General features: G+C 48.6%; 1 protein-coding gene across 1 annotated transcript in view; it reads right to left on the bottom strand.

Moving 5' to 3' along the window:
* The window catches only part of CNBD2 (cyclic nucleotide binding domain containing 2), a 389,673-nt gene that overhangs the window by 191,967 nt on the left and 175,351 nt on the right, over nt 1–22,355 (bottom strand). The window contains exons 8-10 of the mRNA XM_088465256.1: nt 21,883–22,021; nt 17,476–17,584; nt 16,310–16,406 (exon numbers count right to left, since the gene is read on the bottom strand). Of these exons, the coding sequence (XP_088321382.1) occupies nt 16,310–16,406; nt 17,476–17,584; nt 21,883–22,021 (345 nt within the window). The remainder of the gene's footprint in view (nt 1–16,309; nt 16,407–17,475; nt 17,585–21,882; nt 22,022–22,355) is intronic.

The following is a 22,355-nucleotide window of genomic DNA, read 5'->3' as shown; positions in this document are numbered from 1 at the left end:
CAGTCACCACACAATGCTGTGCAGTAACACTACACTCTCACACTAGGGCTATGCAGTCACCACACAATGCTGTGCAGTAACATTCACACTCTCACACTAGAGCTATGCAGTCACCACACAATGCTGTGCAGTAACACTCACACTAGGGCTATGCAGTCACCACACAATGCTGTGCAGTAACACTACACTCTCACACTAGGGCTATGCAGTCACCACACAATGCTGTGCAGTAACACTCACACTCTCACACTAGGGCTATGCAGTCACCACACAATGCTGTGCAGTAACACTCACACTAGGGCTATGCAGTCACCACACAATGCTGTGCAGTAACACTCACACTAGGGCTATGCAGTCACCACACAATGCTGTGCAGTAACACTCACACTCTCACACTAGGGCTATGCAGTCACCACACAATGCTGTGCAGTAACACTCACACTCTCACACTAGGGCTATGCAGTCACCACACAATGCTGTGCAGTAACACTCACACTCTCACACTAGGGCTATGCAGTCACCACACAATGCTTTGCAGTAACACTCACACTCTCACACTAGGGCTATGCAGTCACCACACAATGCTGTGCAGTAACACTCACACTCTCACACTAGGGCTATGCAGTCACCACACAATGCTGTGCAGTAACACTCACACTCTCACACTAGGGCTATACAGCCACCACACAATGCTGTGCAGTAACACTCACACTCTCACACTAGGGCTATGCAGTCACCACACAATGCTGTGCAGTAACACTCACACTCTCACACTAGGGCTATGCAGTCACCACACAATGCTGTGCAGTAACACTCACACTCTCACACTAGAGCTATGCAGTCACCACACAATGCTGTGCAGTAACACTCACACTAGGGCTATGCAGTCACCACACAATGCTGTGCAGTAACACTCACACTCTCACACTAGAGCTATGCAGTCACCACACAACGCTGTGCAGTAACACTCACACTAGGGCTATGCAGTCACCACACAATGCTGTGCAGTAACACTCACACTCTCACACTAGGGCTATGCAGTCACCACACAATGCTGTGCAGTAACACTCACACTCTCACACTAGGGCTATGCAGTCACCACACAATGCTGTGCAGTAACACTCACACTAGGGCTATGCAGTCACCACACAATGCTGTGCAGTAACACTCACACTAGGGCTATGCAGTCACCACACAATGCTGTGCAGTAACACTACACTCTCACACTAGGGCTATACAGCCACCACACAATGCTGTGCAGTAACACTCACACTCTCACACTAGGGCTATGCAGTCACCACACAATGCTGTGCAGTAACACTACACTCTCACACTAGGGCTATGCAGTCACCACACAATGCTGTGCAGTAACACTCACACTCTCACACTAGGGCTATGCAGTCACCACACAATGCTGTGCAGTAACACTCACACTCTCACACTAGGGCTATGCAGTCACCACACAATGCTGTGCAGTAACACTCACACTCTCACACTAGGGCTATGCAGTCACCACACAATGCTGTGCAGTAACACTACACTCTCACACTAGGGCTATGCAGTCACCACACAATGCTGTGCAGTAACACTCACACTCTCACACTAGAGCTATGCAGTCACCACACAATGCTGTGCAGTAACACTCACACTCTCACACTAGGGCTATGCAGTCACCACACAATGCTGTGCAGTAACACTCACACTAGGGCTAGGTAGTCACCACACAATGCTGTGCAGTAACACTCACACTCTCACACTAGGACTATGCAGTCACCACACAATGCTGTGCAGTAACACTCACACTAGGGCTATGCAATCACCACACAATGCTGTGCAGTAACACTCACACTCTCACACTAGGGCTATGCAGTCACCACACAATGCTGTGCAGTAACACTCACACTCTCACACTAGGGCTATGCAGTCACCACACAATGCTGTGCAGTAACACTCACACTCTCACACTAGGGCTATACAGTCACCACACAATGCTGTGCAGTAACACTCACACTCTCACACTAGGGCTATGCAGTCACCACACAATGCTGTGCAGTAACACTCACACTCTCACACTAGGGCTATGCAGTCACCACACAATGCTGTGCAGTAACACTCACACTCTCACACTAGGGCTATACAGCCACCACACAATGCTGTGCAGTAACACTCACACTCTCACACTAGGGCTATGCAGTCACCACACAATGCTGTGCAGTAACACTCACACTCTCACACTAGGGCTATGCAGTCACCACACAATGATGTGCAGTAACACTCACACTCTCACACTAGGGCTGTGCAGTCACCACACAATGCTGTGCAGTAACACTCACACTCTCACACTAGGGCTATGCAGTCACCACACAATGCTGTGCAATAACACTCACACTCTCACACTAGGGCTATGCAGTCACCACACAATGCTGTGCAATAACACTCACACTCTCACACTAGGGCTATGCAGTCACCACACAATGCTGTGCAGTAACACTCACACTCTCACACTAGAGCTATGCAGTCACCACACAATGCTGTGCAGTAACACTCACACTCTCACACTAGAGCTATGCAGTCACCACACAATGCTGTGCAGTAACACTCACACTAGGGCTATGCAGTCACCACACAATGCTGTGCAGTAACACTACACTCTCACACTAGAGCTATGCAGTCACCACACAATGCTGTGCAGTAACACTACACCCTCACACTAGGGCTATGCATTCACCACACAATGCTGTGCAGTAACACTCACACTCTCACACTAGGGCTATGCAGTCACCACACAATGCTGTGCAGTAACACTCACACTCTCACACTAGGGCTATGCAGTCACCACACAATGCTGTGCAGTAACACTCACACTCTCACACTAGGGCTATGCAGTCACCACACAATGCTGTGCAGTAACACTACACTCTCACACTAGAGCTATGCAGTCACCACACAATGCTGTGCAGTAACACTACACTCTCACACTAGGGCTATGCAGTCACCACACAATGCTGTGCAGTAACACTCACACTCTCACACTAGGGCTATGCAGTCACCACACAATGCTGTGCAGTAACACTCACACTCTCACACTAGGGCTATGCAGTCACCACACAATGCTGTGCAGTAACACTCACACTCTCACACTAGGGCTATGCAGTCACCACACAATGCTGTGCAGTAACACTCACACTAGGGCTATGCAGTCACCACACAATGCTGTGCAGTAACACTACACTCTCACACTAGGGCTATGCAGTCACCACACAATGCTGTGCAGTAACACTCACACACTCACACTAGGGCTATGCAGTCACCACACAATGCTGTGCAGTAACACTCACACACTTACACTAGGGCTATGCAGTCACCACACAATGCTGTGCAGTAACACTCACACTAGGGCTATGCAGTCACCACACAATGCTGTGCAGTAACACTCACACTCTCACACTAGGGCTATGCAGTCACCACACAATGCTGTGCAGTAACACTCACACACTCACACTAGGGCTATGCAGTCACCACACAATGCTGTGCAGTAACACTACACTCTCACACTAGAGCTATGCAGTCACCACACAATGCTGTGCAGTAGCACTACACTCTCACACTAGGGCTATGCAGTCACCACACAATGCTGTGCAGTAACACTACACTCTCACACTAGGGCTATGCATTCACCACACAATGCTGTGCAGTAACACTCACACTCTCACACTAGGGCTATGCAGTCACCACACAATGCTGTGCAGTAACACTCACACTCTCACACTAGGGCTATGCAGTCACCACACAATGCTGTGCAGTAACACTCACACTCTCACACTAGGGCTATGCAGTCACCACACAATGCTGTGCAGTAACACTCACACTAGGGCTATGCAGTCACCACACAATGCTGTGCAGTAACACTACACTCTCACACTAGGGCTATGCAGTCACCACACAATGCTGTGCAGTAACACTCACACACTCACACTAGGGCTATGCAGTCACCACACAATGCTGTGCAGTAACACTCACACACTCACACTAGGGCTATGCAGTCACCACACAATGCTGTGCAGTAACACTCACACTAGGGCTATGCAGTCACCACACAATGCTGTGCAGTAACACTCACACTCTCACACTAGGGCTATGCAGTCACCACACAATGCTGTGCAGTAACACTCACACACTCACACTAGGGCTATACAGCCACCACACAATGCTGTGCAGTAACACTCACACTCTCACACTAGGGCTATGCAGTCACCACACAATGCTGTGCAGTAACACTACACTCTCACACTAGGGCTATGCAGTCACCACACAATGCTGTGCAGTAACACTCACACTCTCACACTAGGGCTATGCAGTCACCACACAATGCTGTGCAGTAACACTCACACTCTCACACTAGAGCTATGCAGTCACCACACAATGCTGTGCAGTAACACTCACACTCTCACACTAGGGCTATGCAGTCACCACACAATGCTGTGCAGTAACACTCACACTCTCACACTAGAGCTATGCTGTCACCACACAATGCTGTGCAGTAACACTCACACTCTCACACTAGAGCTATGCAGTCACCACACAATGCTGTGCAGTAACACTCACACTCTCACACTAGGGCTATGCAGTCACCACACAATGCTGTGCAGTAACACTCATACTCTCACTCTAGAGCTATGCAGTCACCACACAATGCTGTGCAGTAACACTCACACTCTCACACTAGGGCTATGCAGTCACCACACAATGCTGTGCAGTAACACTCACACACTAGGGCTATGCAGTCACCACACAATGCTGTGCAGTAACACTCACACTCACACTAGAGCTATGCTGTCACCACACAATGCTGTGCAGTAACACTCACACTCTCACACTAGAGCTATGCAGTCACCACACAATGCTGTGCAGTAACACTCACACTCTCACACTAGGGCTATGCAGTCACCACACAATGCTGTGCAGTAACACTCACACTCTCACACTAGAGCTATGCAGTCACCACACAATGCTGTGCAGTAACACTCACACTCTCACACTAGAGCTATGCAGTCACCACACAATGCTGTGCAGTAACACTCACACTCTCACACTAGAGCTATGCAGTCACCACACAATGCTGTGCAGTAACACTCACTCTCACACTAGAGCTATGCAGTCACCACACAATGCTGTGCAGTAACACTCACACTCTCACACTAGAGCTATGCAGTCACCACACAATGCTGTGCAGTAACACTCACACTCTCACACTAGGGCTATGCAGTCACCACACAATGCTGTGCAGTAACACTCACACTCTCACACTAGGGCTATGCAGTCACCACACAATGCTGTGCAGTAACACTCACACTCACACTAGAGCTATGCTGTCACCACACAATGCTGTGCAGTAACACTCACACTCTCACACTAGAGCTATGCAGTCACCACACAATGCTGTGCAGTAACACTCACACTCTCACACTAGGGCTATGCAGTCACCACACAATGCTGTGCAGTAACACTCACACTCTCACACTAGAGCTATGCAGTCACCACACAATGCTGTGCAGTAACACTCACACTCTCACACTAGAGCTATGCAGTCACCACACAATGCTGTGCAGTAACACTCACACTCTCACACTAGAGCTATGCAGTCACCACACAATGCTGTGCACTAACACTCACACTCTCACACTAGAGCTATGCAGTCACCACACAATGCTGTGCAGTAACACTCACACTCTCACACTAGGGCTATGCAGTCACCACACAATGCTGTGCAGTAACACTCACACTCTCACACTAGGGCTATGCAGTCACCACACAATGCTGTGCAGTAACACTCACACTCTCACACTAGGGCTATGCAGTCACCACACAATGCTGTGCAGTAACACTCACACTCTCACACTAGAGCTATGCAGTCACCACACAATGCTGTGCAGTAACACTCACACTCTCACACTAGGGCTATGCAGTCACCACACAATGCTGTGCAGTAACACTCACACTCTCACACTAGAGCTATGCTGTCACCACACAATGCTGTGCAGTAACACTCACACTCTCACACTAGAGCTATGCAGTCACCACACAATGCTGTGCAGTAACACTCACACTCTCACACTAGGGCTATGCAGTCACCACACAATGCTGTGCAGTAACACTCATACTCTCACTCTAGAGCTATGCAGTCACCACACAATGCTGTGCAGTAACACTCACACTCTCACACTAGGGCTATGCAGTCACCACACAATGCTGTGCAGTAACACTCACACACTAGGGCTATGCAGTCACCACACAATGCTGTGCAGTAACACTCACACTCACACTAGAGCTATGCTGTCACCACACAATGCTGTGCAGTAACACTCACACTCTCACACTAGAGCTATGCAGTCACCACACAATGCTGTGCAGTAACACTCACACTCTCACACTAGGGCTATGCAGTCACCACACAATGCTGTGCAGTAACACTCACACTCTCACACTAGAGCTATGCAGTCACCACACAATGCTGTGCAGTAACACTCACACTCTCACACTAGAGCTATGCAGTCACCACACAATGCTGTGCAGTAACACTCACACTCTCACACTAGAGCTATGCAGTCACCACACAATGCTGTGCAGTAACACTCACTCTCACACTAGAGCTATGCAGTCACCACACAATGCTGTGCAGTAACACTCACACTCTCACACTAGAGCTATGCAGTCACCACACAATGCTGTGCAGTAACACTCACACTCTCACACTAGGGCTATGCAGTCACCACACAATGCTGTGCAGTAACACTCACACTCTCACACTAGGGCTATGCAGTCACCACACAATGCTGTGCAGTAACACTCACACTCACACTAGAGCTATGCTGTCACCACACAATGCTGTGCAGTAACACTCACACTCTCACACTAGAGCTATGCAGTCACCACACAATGCTGTGCAGTAACACTCACACTCTCACACTAGGGCTATGCAGTCACCACACAATGCTGTGCAGTAACACTCACACTCTCACACTAGAGCTATGCAGTCACCACACAATGCTGTGCAGTAACACTCACACTCTCACACTAGAGCTATGCAGTCACCACACAATGCTGTGCAGTAACACTCACACTCTCACACTAGAGCTATGCAGTCACCACACAATGCTGTGCACTAACACTCACACTCTCACACTAGAGCTATGCAGTCACCACACAATGCTGTGCAGTAACACTCACACTCTCACACTAGGGCTATGCAGTCACCACACAATGCTGTGCAGTAACACTCACACTCTCACACTAGGGCTATGCAGTCACCACACAATGCTGTGCAGTAACACTCACACTCTCACACTAGGGCTATGCAGTCACCACACAATGTTGTGCACTAACACTCACGAATATCTCCCAACATGACCCTCTCCAGCAGGGACACAATGCTCTGTTCCTGGACTTTCCTGGTAATTTCTGATTGCTATCACCTGTGTTGAACTAGTTAATGGATAATAAATGTGTTTCACCACAGGTGTTGGCAATCATAAATTACCAGGGACGTCCAGGACCAGAGCATTGTGTCCCTGCTGGAGAGGGTCATGTTGGGAGCTATGCTCATGTAACCATGGAGGAGCGGCTAAGCTGTTGCTATGTATCACAGGAAGTGCCCATGTGTCAGAAGAACCTCTCTGGTACCCGCGGATCACCTGATACTCATCAGGGATTGAGGCCACTGCAGCTGCACACCCACCTGACACCCCCATCATGCCGCTCTCAGCACAGTAACACCTGCTGGGTCCTGAGAGAACTGCAGGGGCCGCATGTTCCAGATTGTGTGCCCGCACACCGCAAGTCCACTCCTGAATTGGCCCTGAGGGGCTGTGTACGCCCCTGATTGGAACTTGAGCCGGTCTAATGGCTCCAATTTGACTGTGCCGCTTGCCTCTCGTCTTGCGACGGCCATCTTGCAGCATCTGGCAGGCTGCTTAGGGTTCTCACAGGTTTCACCTCCTGTCAGGACCCTTAGCAGCAAGCCAAATGCCGCAAGATGGCCGCCGCCCAAGTCAGTCACATTGCCATTAGTTCCTGCAACGCAAGCTTTACTATGCAGCATGCAGGAAAAATAAAACTTATTATGCGGTTCTGGAACGCCGTTCTGTAACTTCTGGAATAACGGATTCAAATTTGGGAGCAGATTCAGAGTTGGGAGCAAAGCAAAAAAAAGAGATAGATGATATTAGATAGATAGAAGATATATATTAGATAGATAGATAGAAGACATATTAAATAGATATATAGATATGAGGTAGGTAGATAGATAGAAGATAGATGATAGATATGAGATAGAATGAAGATAGATAGATATGAGATAGAAATTAGATAGATAGATAGATATTAGATAGATAGATAGATAGATAATGAGATAAATAGATATGAGATAAATAGATATATAGAAACAGATATGCGAGAGAGAGATAGATAGATATGAGATAAATAGATAGATCTGAGGTAGATAGAAGATAGATATGAGATAGATAGATAAAAACATAGATAGATATGAGCAGTGCCGTAACTAGATAGATATGAAATAGATAGATATGAAATAGATAGAAACATAGATATGAGATAGATAGACAGATAGATAGATAGATAGATAGATAGATAGATAGATAGATATGAGCAGAGCCGTAACTAGATAGATATGAGATAGATAGATAGATAGATAGATAGATAGATATGAGATAGATATGTGATAGATAGATATGAGATAGATATGTGATAGATAGATAGATAGATAGATAGATAGATATGAGATAGATATGTGATAGATAGATATGAGTTAGATATGTGATAGATAGATAGATAGATAGATAGATAGATAGATAGATAGATAGATAGATAGATATGAGATTGATATGTGATAGATAGATATGAGATTGATATGTGATAGATAGATATGAGATAGATATGTGATAGATATGAGATAGATAGATAGATATGAGATAGATATGTGATAGATAGATATGAGATAGATATGTGATAGATAGATAGATAGATATGAGATAGATATGTGATAGATAGATATGAGTTAGATATGTGATAGATAGATAGATATGAGATAGATATGTGATAGATAGATATGAGATAGATAGATAGAAGATAAATAGATAGATATGAGATAGACATGTGATAGATAGATATGAGATAGATATGTGATTGATAGATAGATAGAAGATAAATAGATATGAAATAGATATTAGATAGATAGGAGATATATATTAGATAGATATGAGATAGATAGATATGAGATAAATAGATAGATATAGATATGAGTTATATATGCGATAGATAGATATTAGATAGATAGGAGATATATATTAGATAGATATGAGATAGACAGATATGAGATAAATAGATAGACAGATAGATAGATATTAGAGATAGATATTAGATAGATGAGACCTCTAGATAGATATGAGATAAATAGATATGAGATAGATAGATAGATATGAGATAGATAGATATGAGATAGATAGATAGATATGAGATAGATAGATATGAGATAAATAGATATGAGATAGATAGATAGATATGAGATAGATAGATAGATAGATATGAGATAGATAGATAGATATGAGATAAATAGATATGAGATAGATAGATCGATATGAGATAGATAGATATGAGATAGATAGATAGATATGAGATAAATAGATAGATATGAGATAGATAGATATGAGATAAATAGATAGATATCTCCTTCGTGTCTTGGATCTCGATTTGGTTTTTCAAAACTGCTCTTGCGTGTTTTGGTTTTGGATCTGTATTTTTTCTAAAAAGTCATAAAATCAGCTAAAATCATATAATTTGGGCCTATTTTTGTTCCTACAGTATTATTAACCTCAATAACATTTATTTCCAGTCAGTTTTGACCACCTCACAGCTCACAATATTGATTTCATTCAGTTTAGGCCAAAAGGTTGCATCCAGCTAGCTGGCTGACTAAGCTAAGCGACAGCAGTGGGCGGCACTAACATGTGGGGTACAGCCTGCAGCGTCACAGTGCTTATATGCATATAGTGGGGTATGGAAACATACACTGGGGTATGGTCTGCAGCGTCACAGTGCTTATATAGATACACTGGGTGGGAGGTACAGCCTGCAGCATCACAGTGCTTATATATATACACTGGGTGGGGGGTACAGCCTGCAGCATCACAGTGCTTATATATATACACTGGGTGGGGGGTACAGCCTGCAGCATCACAGTGCTTATATGGATACACTGGGTGGGGGGTACAGCCTGCAGCATCACAGTGCTTATATATATACACTGGGTGGGGGGTACAGCCTGCAGCATCACAGTGCTTATATGGATACACTGGGTGTGGGGTACAGCCTGCAGCATCACAGTGCTTATATAGATACACTGGGTGGGGGTTACGGCCTGCAGCATCACAGTGCTTATATGGATACACTCAGTGGCGTAACTTCATCCCAGGTGCCCGGAGGCAAGATAAATGTTGGTGCCCCTCCCCCCCACCCAAAAAAAATAATAATTAACCATCATCCCAGCACCTATGCCAGCCCCAGATGCCATCGCCCCCCTATGCAGTTCCACCAGTAGTGGTGCCCTCTGCAGAGGTTCCCCTATGCAGTGCCCACCTATGTAGTGCCCCCCAGTAATGGTCCCCCTATGCAGTACCTCCAGTAGTTGTGCCCCTATGCAGTGCCCCTGGTAGTAAGGGCCCCTGTAGTACCCCCAGTTGTAATGCCCTTGTAGTGCCCTCAGTAGTAATGCTCCCTGCAGTGCCCCAGTAGTAAGCCCCTGTAGTGACCCCAGTAATGCCCCCTGTAGTAAGCCCCAGTAGTGCCCCCTGTAGTGAGCCCCAGTAGTAGTAGATATGAGATAAATAGATATGAGATAGATAGATCGATATGAGATAGATAGATATGAGATAGATAGATAGATATGAGATAAATAGATAGATATGAGATAGATAGATATGAGATAGATAGATATGAGATAAATAGATAGATATCTCCTTCGTGTCTTGGATCTCGATTTGGTTTTTCAAAACTGCTCTTGCGTGTTTTGGTTTTGGATCTGTATTTTTTCTAAAAAGTCATAAAATCAGCTAAAATCATATAATTTGGGCCTATTTTTGTTCCTACAGTATTATTAACCTCAATAACATTTATTTCCAGTCAGTTTTGACCACCTCACAGCTCACAATATTGATTTCATTCAGTTTAGGCCAAAAGGTTGCATCCAGCTAGCTGGCTGACTAAGCTAAGCGACAGCAGTGGGCGGCACTAACATGTGAGCCCCAGTAGTGCCCCTAGTAATGCCCCCTGTAGTAAGCCCCTTAGTGAGCCCCAGTAGTGCCCCCAGTAATGCCCCCTGTAGTAAGCCCCTGTAGTTAGCCCCTGTAGTGCTCTCAACACACTCAGCGGGCGCCCGCTGGTAACACACTCAGCGGGCTCCCGGCATATGGAGGGGTGCAAGGGGTGCTACCGCACCGCCCGTAGATACGCCAATGGAGGTGGAGCGCCGATCAGCGACTCTCCTTCTCCATGCAGTGCCTGGAACGGCCGGGGGACAGTGGAACCAGGTGCCTCCTTCAGGGCTGGCGCCCGGCGGCAAATGACTCCATTGTCTCCGGGAGTTCCGCCCCTGGATACACTCTGGGCACAGCACAGCCTGGACGGACAGCACACTGGAAGGACAGTACAGCACAGCCCTGGATGGACAACACAGCACAGCTCTGGATGCACAGCCCAGCCCTGGATGGATAGCACACCACAGCCCTGGATGCACAGCACAGCCCTGGATGGACAGCACAGCACTGGATGGACAGCACAGCACAGCACTGGATGGACAGCACAGCCCAGCCCTGGATGGACAGCACAGCCCAGCCCTGGATGGACAGCACAGCCCAGCCCTGGATGGACAGCACAGCCCAGCCCTGGATGCACAGCACAGCCCTGGATGGACAGCACAGCACAGCACAGCACTGGATGGACAGCACAGCACAGCACTGGATGGACAGCACAGCACAGTCCTGGATGGACAGCACAGCCCAGCCCAGCCCTGGATGGACAGCACAGCACAGCACTGGATGGACAGCCCAGCCCTGGATGGACAGCACAGACCAGCCCTGGATGGACAGCACAGCCCAGCCCTGGATGGACAGCACAACCCAGCCCAGGATGGACAGCCCAGCCCAGCCCTGGAAGGACAGCCCAGCCCAGCCCTGGAAGGACAGCCCAGCCCAGCCCTGGATGGACAGCACAGCACAGCACTGGTTGGACAGCACAACCCAGCCCTGGATGGACAGCACACTGGAAGGACAGCACAGCACAGCCCTGGATGGACAGCACAGCAAAGCCCTGGATGGACAGTACACTGGATGGACAGCACAGCCCTGGATGGACAGCACAGCACTGGATGGACAGCACAGCAATGCCCTGGATGGACAGTACACTGAATGGACAGCACAGCACTGGATGGACAGCCCAGCCCTGGATGGACAGCACAACCCAGCCCTGGATGGACAGCACACTGGAAGGACAGCACAGCCCAGCCCTGGATGGACAGCACAGCACAGCCCTGGATGGACAGCACAGCAAAGCCCTGTATGGACAGTACACTGGATGGACAGCACAGCACAGCCCTGGATGGACAGCACAGCACTGGATGGACAGCACAGCAGAGCACTGGATGGACAGCACAGCACAGCACTGGATGGACAGCACAGCACTGGATGGACAGCACACTGGATGGACAGCACAGCACTGGATGGACAGCACAGCAAAGCCCTGGATAGACAGTACACTGGATGGACAGCACAGCAGAGCACTGGATGGACAGCACAGCACAGCACAGCACTGGATGGACAGCACAGCCCTGGATTGGACTCCAATCCAAAACTCGTGAGAATCTGATGCGGGATTGATGAAGTTTTGCCTCGTTTTTGGATCCGTCTGGCTGGAAAACCAGGGGCATGTTTGGGCGGGTCTGGTTCTCTGAGAACTGGACCCGCTCATCTCTAATTACTAGCCAAGCTGATATATACTATTACTGGTCAAGCAGATATATACGAGTATTACTGCCCAGGGTGATATATTTCTGGCCAGCCTAATATATATTTGCCCAGGCTGATATATTAGTGCTCAGGCCAATATGTTACTGGTCAGTAGAGATGAGCGGTTCGGATTCTGTGGAATCCAAACCGCTCCGACATAGGGGGTCTGAGTCCACCCGAACGCTGTTCGGGTGTTCCCCGCCTGACTCGGATCCCCGTTCGGGGCCGAACGGCGGCCGCCTGATGTCGGATTCTCGCTAGAGAATCCGACATCAGGGCTCCTCGAGTGTAGGGCAGACTGCTGTGATAGAGGTCTGCCCTACACAGACACAAACACACAGCCGCCAGCGGCAGCTGTGTGTTTGTTACAGCAGCCAACGAGAGTCACACAGACTCTCATTGGCTGCTGCACGGAGGGAGCCGGCTGGACCTCATTCAGGAGCTCCGTCTTCTGGCTCCCTCCTCGGCGCATGGATGCAGAGCGGACGGCGCGGGGATTCAGGTAAGTTTTATATTTTTTTATGTGTGTAAGGGCCGGGGGCGCTACTGGGGAGGTCTGCTACTTGGGGGGCCATTCTACTGGGGGGGCTGCTACTGCTAACCAGTAGGAATGGATAGCCCATCCAGGGCTGGGCTGTGCTGTCCATCCAGTGCTACTACTATGGGCTTTGTGTATAAGGGTCACTACTGTGGGCATTGTGTAAAAGGGGCACTACTGTGTGTGGTAACATAAATAAGAGACACTACTTTATAGTGTAATGTGAATCAGGGGCACTATGTGCGGTGTAATGTGAATAAGATTGTGCACTGACTCCTTGGGCCGTAGCCCACTATGTAAACAAGTACTATGATTCTGCTGGCCGTACCCCACTGGGTGGGTGCACTACTTTTCATTTCTGCCACTGCTGTGTGGCAATGTGTCATAGATGTGCTTTATACTGTGGTGTCTGTGTCGTTGTGCCGCTGCTTTGTCGCTTAGTAACCAGTCAGCTCACTGCAACCTTTGGCCAATAATGTTGAAAACAATATTATAAGCTGTGATATGGTCTAAATTGACTGGAAATTAATGTTATTGAGGTTAATAATACTCTAGGAAGAAAAAAAAGACCAATTTATGTGATTTTAGCTTTTTTTGTCAATTTTTGTAAAAAAATCCAAATCCAAATCCAAAGCCAGTCACCGCAGTTTGGCAAATCCAAAGCCGGACGACGAATTAGAACCAAATCCAAATCCGACAAAAATGGTCCGGCACACATCCCTACTGGTCAGGCTGATATATTACTGACCAGGCTGGTGGTGACCTGTCCGGGAGACTTGCCCTCTCTTGCAGGCCGCCGGGAACATCACCGGATTTTCATGAGCCTTCCAGCCGAGTAAAAAAGTGTGCTGGGGAATTCTGTGTTTTGCTCTTTCCTTACATGCATCTGTGATGTATCAATACATTGATTTGAGCAACGGCCATTCCATGTATTACTGATCTACTACTGGCCAGGCTGATCTACTACCGGCCAGGCTGATCTACTACTGGTCAGACTGATAGATTACTGGCCAGGCTGATCTACTACTGGCCAGGCTGATCTACTACTGGCCAGGCTGATCTATTACTGGCCAGGCTGATCTACTACTGGCCAGGCTGATCTACTACTGGCCAGGCTGATCTACTACTGGGCAGGCTGATCTACTACTGGGCAGGCTGATCTACTACTGGCCAGGCTGATCTATTACTGGCCAGGCTGATCTACTACTGGTCAGACTGATCTATTACTGGCCAGGCTGATCTATTACTGGCCAGGCTGATCTATTACTGGCCAGGCTGATCTACTACTGGTCAGACTGATAGATTACTGGCCAGGCTGATCTATTACTGGCCAGGCTGATCTATTACTGGCCAGGCTGATCTACTACTGGTCAGACTGATAGATTACTGGCCAGGCTGATCTATTACTGGCCAGGCTGATCTATTACTGGCCAGGCTGATCTACTACTGGTCAGACTGATAGATTACTGGCCAGGCTGATCTATTACTGGCCAGGCTGATCTACTACTGGCCAGGCTGATCTACTACTGGTCAGACTGATAGATTACTGGCCAGGCTGATCTATTACTGGCCAGGCTGATCTACTACTGGTCAGACTGATAGATTACTGGCCAGGCTGATCTATTACTGGCCAGGCTGATCTACTACTGGTCAGACTGATAGATTACTGGCCAGGCTGATCTACTACTGGCCAGGCTGATCTACTACTGGTCAGACTGATAGATTACTGGCCAGGCTGATAGATTACTGGCCAGGCTGATATATTACTGGCCAGGCTGATCTACTACTGGTCAGACTGATAGATTACTGGCCAGGCTGATCTATTACTGGCCAGGCTGATCTACTACTGGCCAGGCTGATCTACTACTGGTCAGACTGATAGATTACTGGCCAGGCTGATCTATTACTGGCCAGGCTGGTCTATTACTGGCCAGGCTGATCTACTACTGGTCAGACTGATAGATTACTGGCCAGGCTGATCTATTACTGGCCAGGCTGATCTACTACTGGTCAGACTGATAGATTACTGGCCAGGCTGATCTATTACTGGCCAGGCTGATCTACTACTGGTCAGACTGATAGATTACTGGCCAGGCTGATCTATTACTGGCCAGGCTGATCTACTACTGGCCAGGCTGATCTACTACTGGTCAGACTGATAGATTACTGGCCAGGCTGATATATTACTGGCCAGGCTGATCTACTACTGGCCAGGCTGATCTACTACTGGTCAGACTGATAGATTACTGGCCAGGCTGATCTACTACTGGTCAGACTGATAGATTACTGGCCAGGCTGATCTATTACTGGCCAGGCTGATCTACTACTGGCCAGGCTGATCTATTACTGGCCAGGCTGATCTACTACTGGTCAGACTGATAGATTACTGGCCAGGCTGATCTACTACTGGCCAGGCTGATATATTACTGCACAGTTGGCAACCCAACCAGTAGGAATGGATGGGCTCTAACACTCTATTAGTGTATGAGGGAAGGCCACAGACAACCTGCTACCAGAGAATGCTCTTGTCTCCTGTTTCCAGCTTAGCTGCCTCAGTTACAGATAGTAATAATAATTGCTGTGCTTTCCCCTGAGGAATGTTCCAGGTAGTTAGATATTATTACTTTATCCTTTCTTTTGTTCTAGTCATAAATAAGCGGATTTTATTACCATTGCCAAATACAGCACAGTGTTTTACCTTTTCTTCTTGGTACTAAGGAGGGCGGCCTCTTCCTTCAGCGATGCCAGCCTCTCCTGCAGCGCCTTCCTGGCGACGGGCGGCCGATCACAGATCGCTAGAGGAGAAGATACAAGATTATAGTGAAACTCTTCAAAGGAAAGAATCCCACCACAATGACACATAAAACCCCATGTTCCAATTCAATTACTCTCTGAGCCAAAAGTGGCCGCAGACTGTGCTCATAAATTGTACAAGAAACTTTTATAGTGACGTTATCACATTATTTATTAATTCCTCCCAGGTTGGAGTAATGGAGAATAGGGAGACCCTTATACTTTCATATGGGAAACTCTCCCTTCTCTAAGAGTAACTCTCCCACATACAGTAGGTGGCCCGGGATGTAGGTATTATCCCGACAGTAAGTATTTGTGGGATAGTTACTCTTAGAGAAGGGAGAGTTTCCCATATGAAAGTATAACATCTCTGTTTATTGATTATTAACAATAAAGACACATTTGCAGGATGTCCCCCCTGTGCAATGTAGCAAATTTGTTTTCGGAGAGGGTTCCTTCTTCCTGCCCATACTGACATCTACGCACGCACATTAGGCTCGCCGTGTCCGAACCTGGAAACAAAGTGATTGGGTTCTAGCGGCTGTGTCGCGGTATCGGAAGATAAATAATTACAAATGACAATATAAATTTTCGCTTTGTGACTATGGGCGATATTTCCTTACTAGTCCATCCTAACGTATTCCATCAGACCGGCCACCGAAATCTCACTTTAGCTCCTGCCTCTCTTTAAGCCCAGCTCTGGTCCTGAGAACCCTGACAGTGCATGTTTTCCACACTACCCCTGGCAGCGCATGTTTTCCTTACTACTTGCTGGTGCACAGGAGTACTCAATACTGACTGACATGTTTTAGAACTAGATCTACAGGATATAATATTTGTCAGGTGCCAATGAGTTTGTGAGGAAATCTAGAAGGAACCCACACAAGGAGAACATACAAACTCTATGCAGATAGTGTCTTGGCCAGGAATGGAACTCATGACCCCAGTGCTATGAGAAAGTAATGCTAGCCAATATGCCATACAGTTAGGGTCCCCTGAGGCCTGGAGTTGGGAAACACTAGTAGTAGTTTTTATTTCATACAGAAAAGACCATAAAAGGAGATTGCTTACTCGGCTGCACAGAGGGTGATGGGTTCGGCAATGGCAGAGACGTGCGCAGCCATTTGTGGTATGATGGGCAGTTTGCCAAATTCACAAGCCGCAGCACCTCACAAGTGCCCTAAATACAAATAAAAGTTAGTATTTACCATACCGCTGTCATCACAATACCTGACGCCATATACTGAGGCTCAATATAAAAGAGCTGGGTTTTATCTGTTCAGATAAATAAATATATATATATATATATATATATAAATAAAGAGGAAAATGACACGAGTGCCCCCCCATTGCTGCATCCCCTGTATCCTCACCTCAGCCTGGCCCTTCATAGTATTAGTCCTGTTAGACAGGGGGTAATAGGGTACTCGCCCTATGAGGATAGGGGTGCAGTGTTAGACGGAGGGTCTGCGGGTGGCCCATGTTGTCCCAGTTTATGGTGTTAGGATGTATCTTCTTGTTTGCTTAGTACATACTTTGGGCCCCAATTAACAATGAATCTAAATACCAGGGACATATTTTATTTAGTATCACAGAAATACATGCGAATATACCACTAGTATTTATCATTACCTCATCAGTGAGGTCCAGTGATGTTCTCCTTGTTGGCGGGGTTCTTCGCTCAGCTGCTGGCAGCCTATTGCTGCTAGCGCCGGGCTTCTACATGTGCGGCGGTCAGTCTGTCCTGCACATACGCGGCGGTCAGTCTGTGTCTTGCGCATGCGCGGCTGTCAGTCTGTCTCATGTGCATACGCGGTGGTCAGTCTGTGCATGTGCATGCGAGGCGATCAGTCTGTGTCATGCGCATGCGCGGAGGTCATCCTGTGTACTGCGCATGTGCGGCGGTCAGTCTGTCCTGCGCAAATGCGGCGGTCAGTCTGTGTCATGCGTGGCGGTCAGTCTGTGTCATGCGCATGCGCGCCGGTCAGTCTGTCTCATGTGCATACGCGGTGGTCAGTCTGTGCATGTGCATGCGTGGCGATCAGTCTGTGTCATGCGCATGCGCGGAGGTCATCCTGTGTACTGCGCATGTGCGGCGTTCAGTCTGTCCTGCGCATGCGCGGCGGTCAGTCTGTGTCATGCGTGGCGGTCTGTCTGTGTCATGCGCATGCGCGGCGGTCTGTCTGTCTCATGTGCATACGCGGTGGTCAGTCTGTGCATGCGTGGCGATCAGTCAGTGTCATGCGCATGCGTGGAGGTCATCCTGTGTACTGTGCATGTGCGGCGGTCAGTCTGTGTCATGCGTGGCGGTCAGTCTGTGTCATGCACATGCACGGAGGTCAGTCTGTGTCATGGGCGGCGGTCAGTCTGTCTCATGTGCATACGCGGCGGTCAGTCTGTGCATGTGCATGCGTAGCGAGCAGTCTGTGTCATGCGCATGCGCGGAGGTCATCCTGTGCACTGTGCATGTGCGGCGGTCAGTCTGTGTCATGCGTGGTGGTCAGTCTGTGTCATGTGCATGCGTGGCGGTCAGTCTGTGTCATGCGCATGCGCGGAGGTCATCCTGTGTACTGCGCATGTGCGGCGGTCAGTCTGTGCATGTGCATGCGCGGCGGTCAGTCTGTGCATGCGTGGCGGTCAGTCTGTCTCATGTGCATGCCTGGAGGTCAGTCTGTCTCATGTGCATGCCTGGCGGTCAGTCTGTCTCATGTGCATGCACGGCGGTCAGTCTGTCTCATGTGCATGCCTGGCGGTTAGTCTGTCTCATGTGCATGCCTGGCAGTCAGTTTGTGTCATGTGCATGCCTGGCGGTTAGTCTGTGTCATGTGCATGCGCGGCGGTCAGTCTGTATCATGTGCATGCGCGGCGGTCAGTCTGTGTCATGTGCATGCCTGGCGGTCAGTTTGTGTCATGTGCATGCCTGGCGGTCAGTCTGTGTCATGTGCATGCACGGCGGTCAGTCTGTGTCATGTGCATGCACGGCGGTCAGTCTGTGTCATGTGCATGCACGGCGGTCAGTCTGTGTCATGTGCATGCACGGCGGTCAGTCTTTCTCATGCGCATGCGCGGCGGTCAGTCTGTCAAGTGCATACGCGGTGGTCAGTCTGTCTCATGTGCATACGTGGCGGTCAGTCTGTCATGTGCATACGCGGCGGTCAGTCTGTGTCATGCACATACGCGGTGGTCAGTCTGTGTCATGCGCATACACGGCGGTCAGTCTGGGTCATGCGCATACGCGGCGGTCAGTCTGTGTCATGCGCATACGCGGCGGTCAGTCTGTGTCATGCGCATACGCGGCGGTCAGTCTGTGTCATGTGCATGCCTCGCGGTCAGTTTGTGTCATGTGCATGCCTGGCGGTTAGTCTGTGTCATGTGCATGCGCGGCGGTCAGTCTGTATCATGTGCATGCCTGGCGGTCAGTCTGTGTCATGTGCATGCCTGGCGGTCAGTCTGTGTCATGTGCATGCCTGGCGGTCAGTCTGTGTCATATGCATGCACGGCAGTCAGTCTGTGTCATGTGCATGCCTGGCGGTCAGTCTGTGTCATGTGCATGTACGGCGGTCAGTCTGTCAAGTGCATACGTGGCGGTCAGTCTGTCTCATGCGCATACGTGGCGGTCAGTCTGTCATGTGCATACGCGGCGGTCAATCTGTGTCATGCGCATACGCGGCGGTCAGTCTGTGTCATGCGCATACGCGGTGGTCAGTCTGTGTCATGCGCATACGCGGCGGTCAGTCTGTCTCATGCGCATACGCGACGGTCAGTCTGTGTCATGCGCATACGCGGCGTTCAGTCGGTGTCATGCGCATACGCGGCGGTCAGTCTGTGTCATGCGCATACATGGCGGTCAGTCTGTGTCATGCGCATACGCGGCGGTCAGTCTGTGCATGTCTCTATAACCTGGAGGGACTCGGCATTGCCTAGAAGGCTTCGATGAAGCCGGGAAAGACTGCTGCAGCCGTGTCCCCATTGCCGGCAATGGGGACCGCATTGTCTCCTCATCTAAAGATAGCGAGAGCTATGCAGTGACAAACAGCGGTAATTTAGATCATAATAATAATCATGACCTACTGTAACCCCTATAGCGAGTGCTAAAAGTGTTATGTATCGTTACATGGTAAATATATGGGAGCCTGAGTGACCCAGCAATCCAAAGCAGGTAACTGACCCGTGAAACTCTGCTGTGTAAGCGGCGCGATCCGGGTCACGGTGACCGGGATTGTGCCACATGCCTGCTGATTGGCCGGCTTCAGTGGCGCTTGGAGATGACGTCATCTCCAAGTGTCCACTTCAACGCCGGAAAAGCGTGGCCTATGCAGACCCAGCTACGGTGTGAACTGCGCCGGCTTGGGAAAATCGTGGTTCGGCGCCGGCTAATTTCCGGGTCTGATCTGGATTGGAACCCTGTTCCAACCTCCATGTCAGACCCGGAATTTAGGTGTAAAAGCTGTATTACTGTGCTCACAACTGTTAGAGTCCCCATCTCCCGGAGCCAGCCGGCGTACATCCCACAATCATGTATATCTGCACTGGAGCATTATGTGCCGACAGATTTCTGGGCATTTGCAGAGCGATCTTTGCGATTTCAGCTCCGCAAACTGGCACACAATTATCACTCAGCATCAGACCCACAATGTCCAGCAGCAATTGCAGAGTTCTCTTTTTGGACATAAGGCCTGCTCATCCTGCTGTTGGTATCTAGGTAATAAGGCAGTGCGCCTGCTGTTGGTATCTAGGTAATAAGGCAGTGCGCCTGCTGTTGGTATCTAGGTAATAAGGCAGTGCGCCTGCTGTTGGTATCTAGGTAATAAGGCAGTGCACCTGCTGTGTGTATCTACGTAATAAGGCAGTGCACCTGCTGTTGGTATCTATGTAATAAGGCAGTGCATCTGTTGTTGGTATCTAGGTAATAAGGCAGTGCACCTGCTGTTGGTATCTAGGTAATAAGGCAGTGCACCTGCTGTTGGTATCTAGGTAATAAGGCAGTGCACCTGCTGTTGGTATCTAGGTAATAAGGCAGTGCGCCTGCTGTTGGTATCTAGGTAATAAGGCAGTGCGTCTGCTGTTGGTATCTAGGTAATAAGGCAGTGCGTCTGCTGTTGGTATCTAGGTAATAAGGCAGTGCACCTGCTGTTGGTATCTAGGTAATAAGGCAGTGCACCTGCTGTTGGTATCTAGGTAATAAGGCAGTGCTTCTGCTGTTGGTATCTTGGTAATAAGGCAGTGCACCTGCTGTTGGTATCTAGGTAATAAGGCAGTGCACCTGCTGTTGGTATCTAGGTAATAAGGCAGTGCACCTGCTGTTGGTATCTAGGTAATAAGGCAGTGCGCCTGCTGTTGGTATCTAGGTAATAAGGCAGTGCTTCTGCTGTTGGTATCTTGGTAATAAGGCAGGTACCTCATATTTACTTTTCAGAATGTGCCCGTGAATCACAGTCTGTTTCTGCCATATAATAAGCGCCATTTGCCAGTGGTTACCTTGGTGATGAATGCAATGCTGTTACTCTCATTGGTATCGCGTCGGACCAGTTGGCCAAAGTGAAATGATCTAATCTGGCAACTTCCCGAAATGCTTTCAATGTGCTCAGGTGGCCAATGAGAGATGATGTCCAGGGATCTGGTGACGTTGCAAGAAGGAAAACTCCAATTACTCTACAAACTCTAATTAGTCCTTCACAGCAAACTCATCATAAATACTGTGCGATTTCACCACCCATAATAATAATGCTCAGAGCCTACCAGTCACCCATTAATAATGCCCAGAGCCTACCTGTCACCCATTACTAATGCTCAGAGCCTACCAGTTACCCATTACTAATGCTCAGAGCCTACAGTACCTGTCACCCATTACAAATGCTCAGAGCCTACAGTACCTGTCACCCATTACTAATGCTCAGAGCCTACCTGTCACCCATAAATAATGCTCAGACCCTACAGTACCTGTCACCCAT

Source organism: Taudactylus pleione, unplaced genomic scaffold, assembly GCF_031769625.1.
Source record: "Taudactylus pleione unplaced genomic scaffold, aTauple2 ptg001928l, whole genome shotgun sequence".
Classification (NCBI taxonomy): domain Eukaryota; kingdom Metazoa; phylum Chordata; class Amphibia; order Anura; family Myobatrachidae; genus Taudactylus; species Taudactylus pleione.
Note: the sequence above shows the minus strand (reverse complement) of the source record. Positions and strands in the feature narration are given on the sequence as shown.